Source organism: Bidens hawaiensis, unplaced genomic scaffold, assembly GCF_021521415.1.
Source record: "Bidens hawaiensis isolate Kalapana, Puna unplaced genomic scaffold, B.hawaiensis_p1.1 tig00018670_1, whole genome shotgun sequence".
Taxonomy (NCBI): domain Eukaryota; kingdom Viridiplantae; phylum Streptophyta; class Magnoliopsida; order Asterales; family Asteraceae; genus Bidens; species Bidens hawaiensis.
The window spans coordinates 110218-121570 of record NW_027492831.1 but is presented as its reverse complement, the minus strand read 5'-3'; the positions used below and the strand labels follow the sequence as shown (position 1 = coordinate 121570).

The 11353-nt window shown below is 37.4% G+C and overlaps 1 protein-coding gene across 1 annotated transcript; it reads left to right on the top strand.

Moving 5' to 3' along the window:
• Positions 1-6557: 6557 nt before the first annotated feature.
• LOC143556712 (pyruvate dehydrogenase E1 component subunit alpha, mitochondrial-like) lies at positions 6558-9932 on the top strand. The gene is made up of 8 exons (XM_077045970.1): positions 6558-7272; positions 7731-7818; positions 7890-7977; positions 8432-8527; positions 8613-8684; positions 8778-8831; positions 9350-9415; positions 9514-9932. The coding sequence occupies exons 1-8, from the start codon at positions 6603-6605 to the stop codon at positions 9556-9558; spliced, it is 1179 nt and encodes a 392-aa protein (XP_076902085.1). The 5' UTR covers positions 6558-6602; the 3' UTR covers positions 9559-9932.
• The last annotated feature ends 1421 nt before the right edge of the window (positions 9933-11353 follow it).

Genomic DNA, 11353 nt, shown 5'->3' with positions numbered 1-11353 from the left:
CTTGAAGCTTTGAAAGATGATAACCTTCCATCAGAACTCATGCGGGGCATGGACAAATAACTTGAAACCAAATCGGACGGGGTCCGATATTTTGAGAACCGGATTTGGGTTCCACAATACGGAGAGTTGAGAACTCTAGTGATGGACGAAGCACACAAGTCTCGACAGTCTATCCACCCTGGTTCAGATAAAATGTACCACGACATAAAGGCACTTTACTAGTGGCCGAACATGAAAGCCGACATCGCCACCTACGTGAGCAAATGCTTGACTTGCGCCCGAGTCAAGATAGAATATCAGAAACCATCTGGTTTGCTGCAACAACCAGAACTTCCCATGTGGAAATGGGAACAAATTTCAATGGATTTTTATCACGGGATTACCTAAGACACCAACGGGATGCGATACCATCTGGGTGATCGTTGACCGGTTGACTAAGTCCGCGCGCTTCCTAGCGATTAAGGAATCGGACAAAATGGAAAGACTGACTCGCGTTTACATGAAAGAAGTAGTGTCTAGACACGGAGTGCCTGTCTCGATCATTTCCGACCGAGATTCTCGTTTCACCTCGCACTTTTGGAAGTCGCTGCAAAGCGCACTGGGCACCCGTCTCGATATGAGTACAGCATACCATCCTCAGACGGATGGGCAAAGTGAACGGACTATTCAGACCCTGGAGGATATGTTGCGTGCATGCGTTTTAGATTTCGGAAAGAGTTGGGAACCCCACTTACCCTTGGTAGAGTTTTCGTATAATAACAGCTACCACGCAAGTATTAAGGCAGCGCCGTTTGAAGCGCTGTACGGACGGAAGTGTCGATCACCACTCTGCTGGGCAGAGGTGGGTGACAGCCAAATCACTGGTCCGGAACTGGTACTCGAAACTTCGGAAAAGATTGTTCAAATCCGAAATCGCATGGCAGCAGCACGAGATCGCCAAAAGAGTTACGCTGACAAGCGCCGAAAACCTCTCGAATTTCAAGTAAACGATCGGGTGTTACTCAAAGTCTCACCTTGGAAAGGTGTGGTTCGCTTTGGAAAGCGAAACAAACTCAACCACGGTATGTTGGTCCGTACCGGATAACTGAGCGCATTGGTCCGGTGGCGTACCGACTGGACCTACCAACAGAACTCAGTGGCGTACACGATGTATTCCACGTATCAAATTTGAAGAAATGCCTATCTGATGAATCCCAAGTAGTCCCTTTGGAGGAACTACAAATTGATGAACAGTTACGTTTCATTGAAGAACCAGTCGAGGTTTTGGATTGGGAAACCAAAACGCTCAAACACAGCAAAATTCCAATCGTTAAGGTTCGTTGGAACTCGAGACGTGGACCGGAGTTCATGTGGGAACGCGAGGATCAAATGATGAAAAAGTATCCTCACCTTTTTGAAGGGCTGACCAAACACAGAAAACCGCGAAACCCGGCAAACCGTCAGAAATCACCGGAAGTATGAATTAAATTTCGGGACGAAATTTCTTTCTACTAGGGGATGATATGACAAACTGAAAATTTTTCTTACTTTTTCAGACACTCATCACGACTTGACTCAAATTTTCGGGACGAAAATTCTATAACATGGGAATGATGTGACAATCGTCAATTTCAGGTTAACTCCGTTAACGCAACTCCGTCAATTCAAACTTTAGATTTATTGAATCTATAACGCAAACTTCATTACATTTAAACTAGGGTTTAAATGACGCTTAACACTTACTACATGTGTAGTAGTCTTTCGGGATTTGCACCGAAACGCAAACGATTGATGAATAAACGAAAAACACTAAAACACTAATGATGTGATAATTATGTGTTAGGATTATGTGTTATGTGATAATATTATTGTCATATTAATTTAATGTGCAAGTTATGATAGAATGTTCTAGAAAAAGTAATACTTAATGTTAACTTAATGTGCAAGTTATGATAGAATGTTCTAGAAAAAGTAATACTTAGGAGTTGAGGGGCCAAAGTGTAACATATTCCTTTATAAATACATGGTAAACCTAAACCCTAACCTGCTACTCCTATTCCCCTAGTAAAATCGGCAGCCATCCCCTCCCTTTATTTCCTTGAGATCGATTAATATACACACACACGCACTCAAGATCTTTCAAGTTTGATTGAAGATTAAGGTGCTAGGAAGGTATAAACAACTATTCTATGCATCCTCTATGTTTAATTGTTAGTTTTATTGGGTGTAATTGATATGCATGGATATTGTTTATGGAGTCTAGAGTGTTATGTGAATGCATGATAGTTCATAGATTGTTAAATTGTTGAGTTTGGATGCAAACAGTTTCTGGACAGATTGTGTTGTTGATGTTTGAATGACTGTAACGGGATGTAAAAGTGAATTAATTGAGATGTTATGATCGGTGAAATAGTACAATCTTTCAAGTAGAAATTCTGTCTCGATGAAATTAGCTGCTGATTGTTGTGAAATTGCATGAAATATGATAGTTGTTAATTGATTGTCATAAATTGACCAAGATGCCCTTGTGGGGAGTAATTGCTAATTAATTGTCGTATTTTGACTAAATTGCCCTTACGGGGAGTATTTGCTAGTGATGTACATTGTTTATACATGACACGAAAGTAATTGCTCACACACGTATTGTATCACAAGTGTACTTGTTTAAGTCACACACGATCCACAAAACGAAACACGACACATGTTATGTGCATAGGTATTATGTGCCGAGTCTAGAGACTCGTTAAACGTTCCGACACTTAGAAAATCTCTTTGTTAATTTAGAACGCTAGAGAGAGTTCTACGACGCGCATCACTTGGTGATCTAATTTGGGAAATTCTTCGCAAACAGTGAGTTTCACTTACCCCGCTCTTTGAACTGTTTTCAAACGTTTTTCACTTGGGGGAGATAACATACTCCGATAAACGCATTTTCTGAGATAAACGCATATTTAAGATTTTGTTATAAATTATATATCACTTGTAAAGGCTAAGCGGCAAACGTAACATTTGAAGTCCCACACATCGAACCGGTTAATATTTGGAATAGCGAGTCACTGTTGAGTAGTACTACTGGGTTTGACAAACCCCACCCGACGCTAAGCTCAACTGGAGGTTGAGTGGGTGTAATTTTGGCTAACACTTACCATGGTCTGGGTTGACCTGGTGACGGGCACTTGATAAACAGTCAGCTTCGGTCTCGAACCACTTAGCGATACTTGTTGTATAGATTAGCTACCTATCGATATATAATTTGACATAACACTATCTGGTAATGCAAAACGCTTAAACGCCGTAACGTGGTTACGCAAAACGCTTAAACGCCGTAACGTGGTAATGCAAAACGCTTAAACGCCGTAACGTGGTTACGCAAAACGCTTAAACGCCGTAACGTGGTTACGCAAAACGCTTAAACGCCGTAACGTGGTTACGCAAAACGCTTAAACGCCGTAACGTGGTTTCCCAAGACACTTAACGTAAAACGCTGAACGCAAACGCTAAACGATTTATTTTTATATAACTTGTGAACTCACCAACCTCGTGTTGACCCTTTTAGTGTGTTATTCTCAGGTAGCCGAGGCGGGCGCGCGGTCTAGGAACATGCATTGTTTGAATCATCTTTATTTATATGGTTTACGCTTCCGCACTTATTTGCATTTAAACGTTTTTATGGTTTGATTATAACTAATGATTCCGATCCTGTTAGTTCACACCCTCTGACTGTAAAACTCCGTTAGTGGATTTTGAGGGTGTGACAATTTTGAGGGTGTGACACTAACGAAGTTAGAGTTTGTTAAGTTCTAGAGTGATATAAGAAAATAAGTTACAAGTTGGGAGTGGTGAGAGACAAATAGTTGGTTGAGAGGTTGTCGTCCAATAAGTGAAAGTTGAGAGTATTAAAAACCAATATCTCAATCCAAAATGGCATGAAAATTAATTGACATAATGCCAATAAAAGTTCGTAAAGAACTTGTAAGGCCCCGTTACCGGTAGCCCTACTTTGGTGTTGGATTTACTCATAAACACAGTTCTTTATATCAGAGTTAATTAAAAACATTCGCTAAACATTAAAACTTCAACCATAATATATTACATAACCTTCAAATCTCATCTTATAAAACATTCATAGTCAATCAAATAAAACATAGTCTTTAAATCATCACAACATTTCTTCGAGATGCCAGTATCATCGATTCCATGCCATGTGTCTTCAATCATGCGAGCTGCCTCAACCTATTTGCCTGCGTGCATACTAAAAGTCAGCTACGCTGAATGAGTTCTAGTATATCACATGACTTACTTTACATACACATATACGTGCCCGAAGGTACGCGTCACATACTTGACCTGTCCATCATTCATCATACACAATCATAACTAACCTTACGTTATAAAGAGCATTCGCCCTACATACCTCAGATATTATTAGGGTCCGGTACCCTCCATCCTCGGATATTATTAGGGTCCGGTCACCCTTCATCCTCGGATATTATCAGGGTGGTCCGATATCCTCCATCCTATGATATTATTAGGGTCCGGTCACCCTTCATTCTCGGATATTATTAGGGTCCGGTACCCTTTCTTCCATACCTTCATAACGTACTTTCTATATACATAATCATAAATTTCGCACATACATACATCATTCATTCTTCATCTTACAACATACATATAACATCAACCATTACCTGGCAGTACATGCAATATCCGAAGATCGTTCATGTACCGACAAGAAAGCATTCATACATTTCACATAATACATATATGGCATACACTTATCACTTAGGATAAGTGTATTAACTAATCACATCGAGTATGCACACAGCCCCGAAAACAAAACAAGGAATGGGGCTAGAAACTCACCTGAAGTCGGTTACGTTCACCGTTAATTGTTATTCCTTTCTTCAGTTGGGCACGACTAACTGTATAATAATTACATGCATCAATTAACTATCACTACTCATTTCGCGTTTCTAGTCTAATTATAACCCACAACGAACGGGGGTCCGGGCGCAGCGCCCCTGGCAGCGGGGTCTAGGGGCGGCAGCCCCTAGCAGGGTCCAAGGGGCAGAGCCCCTAGCAGGGTTAATGGAAAATTTTTATTTCCATTAAATGTCGTAACACATTTTCCATTAGAATTTTTTAAATCATAATTAATTCGCTAACTTAAAAGTTCAAGGACTTCTTTGTAATTAAATCATTCTTTTAAAGGTCAGAGACTGTTCTGTCATTCTTCCAAACATCCAGTTCGTTATTCAGTTCTTAACGAATGGGGATTCTTAACGAATGAGCCCTCATAACGAACTGACTACTGTAGCGAATCAACCCATATAACGAACTGATCTGCATAACGAATTGACCCCTATGACGAACTGATTTGGTCAACGAATGAACCCTATAACGAATGGGGTTCATTCGTCCCTCTCTTAACGAATGGCCTTAGCGAATGGCCTTAACGAATGAGCTAGTTCGTCCTTATTTCCTTAACGAATTACATACTAGTTCGTCCGTATTTCCTTAACGAATTAGATGCTAATTCGCTATTTTTCCGCTAACGAATTAGGGTTAGGTCAGAGAATGTCAGAAACATTCTCTGACACCTTAACCTCGTACCTAACTTTTCCAGCGCCGCCTTTCCGGCGGCGCCATTGCCGGAAAATCGGGTTTTCACCAGAAAAACTTGTTTCAGCACCGTTTTTACCGTTTTTCATCTTGTTTGATCCAGATCTGAGCTAGGGTGACCCCTAAGCTCATCTTAGGTTTGGTTTATACCCGATAATACCCGGATCTCGTAACTTAACGGTTTAACGGTGTCGGCTCGTCGTTTCGTGACTAAATCTAACGGTTTTAAGTTTATAAACATCATACTATTATTACCTCGGGTCGGTGCTCGATTTCCTTGGTGATTTCGGCTAGAGAAGGAGAAGACTAGAGAGAGTTCTTAAGTGTGTGTTTTGGTGGTGTAAGGGATATGTGTAGAAATGAATTAAATGGGTGATTAATGGTTTATATAATTATGGATCATGGGCTTAAGCCCATGGTCTTTCCTTCTTTCTTTCATACCCCAAGTCCATAACCCATATCCATTTACCCAACACTAGCCCGACTCATAGTAACTCGTATTTTCATTTATTAACCGAAACTAGAAAAACGGGATGTTACAGAACTGAAGAAAAATAATGGTCTGCGAATGAAAATGTCTCAAAAATCAAATAAATAGCATCAAACGATTAAATTCTCAAACAATCAAACATATTGCTACAATTGAATTTAATGAAAAATTTACCAAGTCGAGTTTCCACTACAACACAAAATGCAAAAATGCAAAATGTTCGTTAAACCTACAAACTAATATCAGTAATACTTAATAGTTAAAACTTAAAAACCAATTTAGATTAATATTGGTAGAAAAGGTTAGAATGAAAACCTTTGGAGTTGATACATAATAAATTAGCAAAAGACAAGGACAACACTAGCATTTTACTCACATTACATCAACATTCATTCTCATTCTCATTCTCATTCTCATTCTCATTCTCATTCTCATTCCACATTCCAATCCATCAAATATCATTTTATTCCTCCTTCAATACCTAACTTCCGATCTCCCGATCCACGTCATCATGTCGCTATCTCGCCGGATCCTCCCTCTCAAACCCTTCACCATCCTCAACCGCCGCCGCATCTCCACCGACACCACCACCACCATCACCGTGGAAACCACCCTCCCATTCACCGGTCACAACTGCGACCCACCATCCCGATCCATCGACACCACCCCGAAAGAACTCACCCAGTTCTTCACCGACATGGCCATCATGCGCCGCATGGAGATCGCAGCAGACTCCCTCTACAAATCCAAACTCATCCGAGGCTTCTGCCACCTTTACGACGGCCAGGAGGCCGTAAGCATCGGCATGGAAGCCGCCATCACTAAACAAGACTGCATAATAACAGCCTACCGAGACCACTGCTTGTTCCTTGGCCGCGGTGGCACATTGTTGGAAGCCTTTGCTGAGCTCATGGGGCGCAAAGCCGGATGTTCCATTGGGAAAGGTGGTTCCATGCATTTTTATAAAAAGAGTGCGTGTTTTTACGGCGGCCATGGGATTGTGGGCGCACAGGTGCCCTTGGGGTGCGGACTAGCGTTTGCGAAGAAGTATCGCAAGGAGGATCATGTTATGTTTGCCATGTATGGGGACGGTGCGGCCAATCAAGGGCAGTTGTTTGAGGCTTTGAATATGGCTGCACTTTGGGACTTGCCTGTCATTTTCCTATGCGAAAACAATCAGTGTAAGTGAAACTATGAGTGATTGATTGTGTTTGCTGGTTTCTTACATTTTTGTATGTAAGTAGGTGTTAATTAAGATCCGTGTGTTGTGCCAAGGGTGTTAAACGTTCAACCATGGCAAGTTAAAACGTGATAACAAAATTTAGACCGAAATGTAAAACACTGTGATAATAAAGAATTAACGCGTAACAGTGAAAAGTCATGTTAAAAAGGAAACAAAAAGGCTAAAGAAAGCTTTAATGACTTGCTTGTCTATCCTAAAATGACTTGTATAATATCATGCAGAACTCTAATATAAACGAAGCTTACATTGAAACATGGATAAAAATAAGCAGGTTGTAATGGAATACTCGGAATCTTATAAAAGATTTTATATAAAGAGTTATATGAGAAAAACGACTATTCACAACTCTCCTAATTGTCATATGGAATAATTAAGGGTTTTTGGATTGATATGCAGATGGTATGGGTACAGCTGAATGGAAATCTGCAAAGAGTCCTGCTTATTACAAACGTGGTGATTATGTTCCAGGATTAAGGGTTAGCTTGTATATCTTGATGGAAGTTCAATTTTGTTATTTGGTAAGTATTTATTATTATTATCTGTTAATGATTTTAGTTGTTGTGTAATTGATGGTATGGATGTTTTTGCTGTGAAACAAGCTTGCAAATTTGCAAAGGAACATGTTTTGAAGAATGGACCTATTGTAAGTAGTTAATGTTTTTAGAGTTTACTGTTTTAGTTCATGTGATTTTACGGTTTTAACTAAATAACCCTTTTAGTCTATTAGTTTAATTTTGACTATTTAATCCATTAGTTTTATTTTTGTTTCATTTAATGTCCAACCCACTAGCTAGTAATTAACCTCTTCGAAAAGCCCTGTTAACTTTTACTAAAATACTCTTGAATTATCTGTATTGCTTTGAGACCTATTGAAAACAAAGTATATTACGACCATAGGTACAATCTATGGTATTAATATATTATATTTTTTGAGTGAGTCTTTAAAGATTTTACTGAGTAACAACAATGGCATTAGTTTACAGAAATGTTAACCGTAAATGAAATTATTAGACTTAAAAAGTTAAAATTAAACTAAAGTAACGGACTAAAAGAGTTAAAATTATTAATTTGTTGGTTAACTTTATCATTATTTTCAGATTGTGGAAATGGACACTTATAGGTACCATGGTCACTCTATGTCGGATCCTGGGAGCACTTACCGCACACGTGATGAAATTAGTGGATTCCGAAAGGTTCATTGATCGTTCAATATATTTTTTTTCCAAAACCATTATTATTTTTTTTATTAATAATGTGTAATTAATATATTAATGTTAGGAACGCGATCCGATTGAAAGAGTAAGGAAATTGATACTTGCTAATGATTTAGCCACCGAAAAAGAATTGAAGGTGATATATTATTGTTTTATACTCCTTTCATTTTTGAATTTAATGGATCCTACCTGATATCTAATAATGTTTTATGTTCTATACTTTTTACAGGATTTAGAGAAACAAATTAGAAAAGACGTTGATGAAGCCGTTACTCAGGCTAAGGTAAACGAACACGAACAGTGCATGTTCGTGTTTGTTCGTTTAACTTTAACTGTACAAGCAATCGAACACAAACAGAAACAGTCAAGCGAACTAGATTTTCTTGTCCATGTCCGTTTGTTAAGAAAATATGTGTGTTCGTATATGTTTGTTAGTTAAAAATGTAAACGAATTGGTTCACGAATGTAAACAAACGAACATAACTGAACATAGATGAAAGAACATAATGTGAGTGACCAACAATGTTTTGGGCTCAAAAAGTTATTAAAAATTAAAACTAGACTATAAAATGAGTATGTTAACGAACGTAAACTTACAAACTTAAACTCACGTAAATGAACAAACATAAGTGAACAGATGTAAATAAATGTTCAAGAACGAACGTGGCATTTGTAAATGTTCGTTTGTTTAACTAATTGAACAAAATTTTGGGTCATGTTTGTTTATTTATTAAATAAAACAAACATAAGCGACCTTCCACTGAACAGTTCACCAATACTATCTTCTTTTTTTAACTATAGGAAAGCCCAATGCCCGATGAATCTGAGCTCTTTACAAATGTTTTCCGACAAGGATACGGGGTCGAGGTATTTTTTTTTTATTTTTTATTTTAATAATAATAACTATAATTAACATTCTTTAATTGATATTTGTATTAATCTAACTTGTTACTTATGTCTTGCAGTCATTTGGGACAGACAGGAAAGAACTCAGAACTACACTTCCTTGATTGCAAATACAAAACGATAACAAACAAACAAGAATAACGACAGCGGAACAAATAACGTTTTATCGCGCTATTTTGCTTTGATTTATGTTGTTTTTGTCAATTGCATGGCAAAACAAAAAGGTTAAGACATTGTTAGAGTCTTAGAGACATAATTCTTTTGACCAGATCAGATGCTTCTGATTTTTGTGCTCTTGAAGTTGACTTTGACCCGATGTTTCGGTTGAAGTCTGATTTTGTTGGATATGATCTATCAAAAGCCAAATTGGTAATTGTGTTTTGTGTGATTGATTCATAATATTCTAGGTTTTGTGAAAATGTTTAAAGTTGTTACAGTTATTCAAGAAGTGAAATACCGAGGTTCAAGTGTTAAAAAATATATAACTGTAATCATTCAAGTTCATGAAAAGAATGGGAAGAAATTGAATGTAAGTTGCAGTTTTATGTTTACTCAGTTCTAGCTATTATTTTTTACTCATACTAAAGTAGTTTTATGTTTAATAAAGTTGCATAGTTGTTGTACATTTGTATATCCTAGATTAGAGTTGAGACTAAAATTGTTCACAGAACAGATAGATTGATGTGCTTAAAAAGGTTTACTTTTTCTTATACAAGTTGCATAGTTTTCACTTTTCATATACTCAAGTAGTCACGTTTACGAAACAGGTCATTTGACCGTCCAAGTTTACAAGAATAGCTATTGAATAATTGCAATCCCAAAATCTTTTTAACCAATAAACATATAGCATGTGACAAAATCTCTCAGACGTGACGAGAGAAGTATAATACATTCTAGTATGTTTAAAAATAATAATTTTTAATACATTCTCGCTGATGTGGGGAGAATGCACGGGAATTTCTCTAAAAGAGTCCGGCACTAAAAAAATAAAAAATTAAATTATTTTTAAAACTAAAAAGATAAAATATGAGAAAAAAATTTGTTTATTTAAAAAAAAGTATTAAATGTAAATAATGCAAATTTTTTTAAAAAAAATCACAAAATTATTTAAATAAATTAGTACATATTTAAAAACATAAAAACCAAATAATAAGTTTTGAAAAATATATATAAAAATTTCCAGCTCGAACCGACGATGACATGTAACTTTCTAATTAGTCGTAATTTCTTTCGTAAAATAAATAAAAAAAGAAAATAAAATGTGAGAGGGTGAGAGACATTGTAACAACTCGGACTTTTCATCTATTTTGTCAACCAAAACCCAACCCGTTTTATGTTCGGGAACTTTTATCGGTAAAAATTATCGAGTAGCTATTATTTTATTTAATTATTATATTTAAAACAACTTTCAAAGATATACAATTTTAACCCAAAACTTAAACTATTACCCAAATGAGTTTCCACCTCCAATCTCCAGGGTCTAAAGTGAAAATATTATATATTAATATATTATAATTCAAATATTCAGTTAACCCATTACTCAACCCATATCCAAATACCCATACCCATATACCCGTTTTGATTCCTTGAACCACAATCCTCGTATTAATTTGGTAATTGATTTATGTAGGGCTGTAAGCGAACCGGACGTCCGGGCGTCCGTTCGGCAAGAAGTTCGTTTATGTTCGTCCGTTTATAAAACGAACCGGACATGGACTCAAAAATTTCGTTCAGCAAGCTTAACGGACGGACACGAACAAGGGCCAAGTCCGTTCGATAGTGTTCGTGAACGTCCGGTAACGTTCGTCCGATTACGTCCAGTAATGTCCGTCCGGTATCGTTGGTGTTTAGAGCTCCGGTATCGTTAGTGTTTAGAGCTATCCAGTATTATAATTTAAT

Coding starts and splice junctions, on each gene's coding strand:
- LOC143556712 (XM_077045970.1), top strand. CDS start 6,603: ATGTCGCTATCTCGCCGGATCCTCCCTCTCAAACCCTTCACCATCCTC. Junction 7,978..8,431: donor TTTTGAAGAATGGACCTATT/GTAAGTAGTTAA, acceptor CATTATTTTCAG/ATTGTGGAAATGGACACTTA. Junction 8,832..9,349: donor AAGCCGTTACTCAGGCTAAG/GTAAACGAACAC, acceptor TTTTAACTATAG/GAAAGCCCAATGCCCGATGA.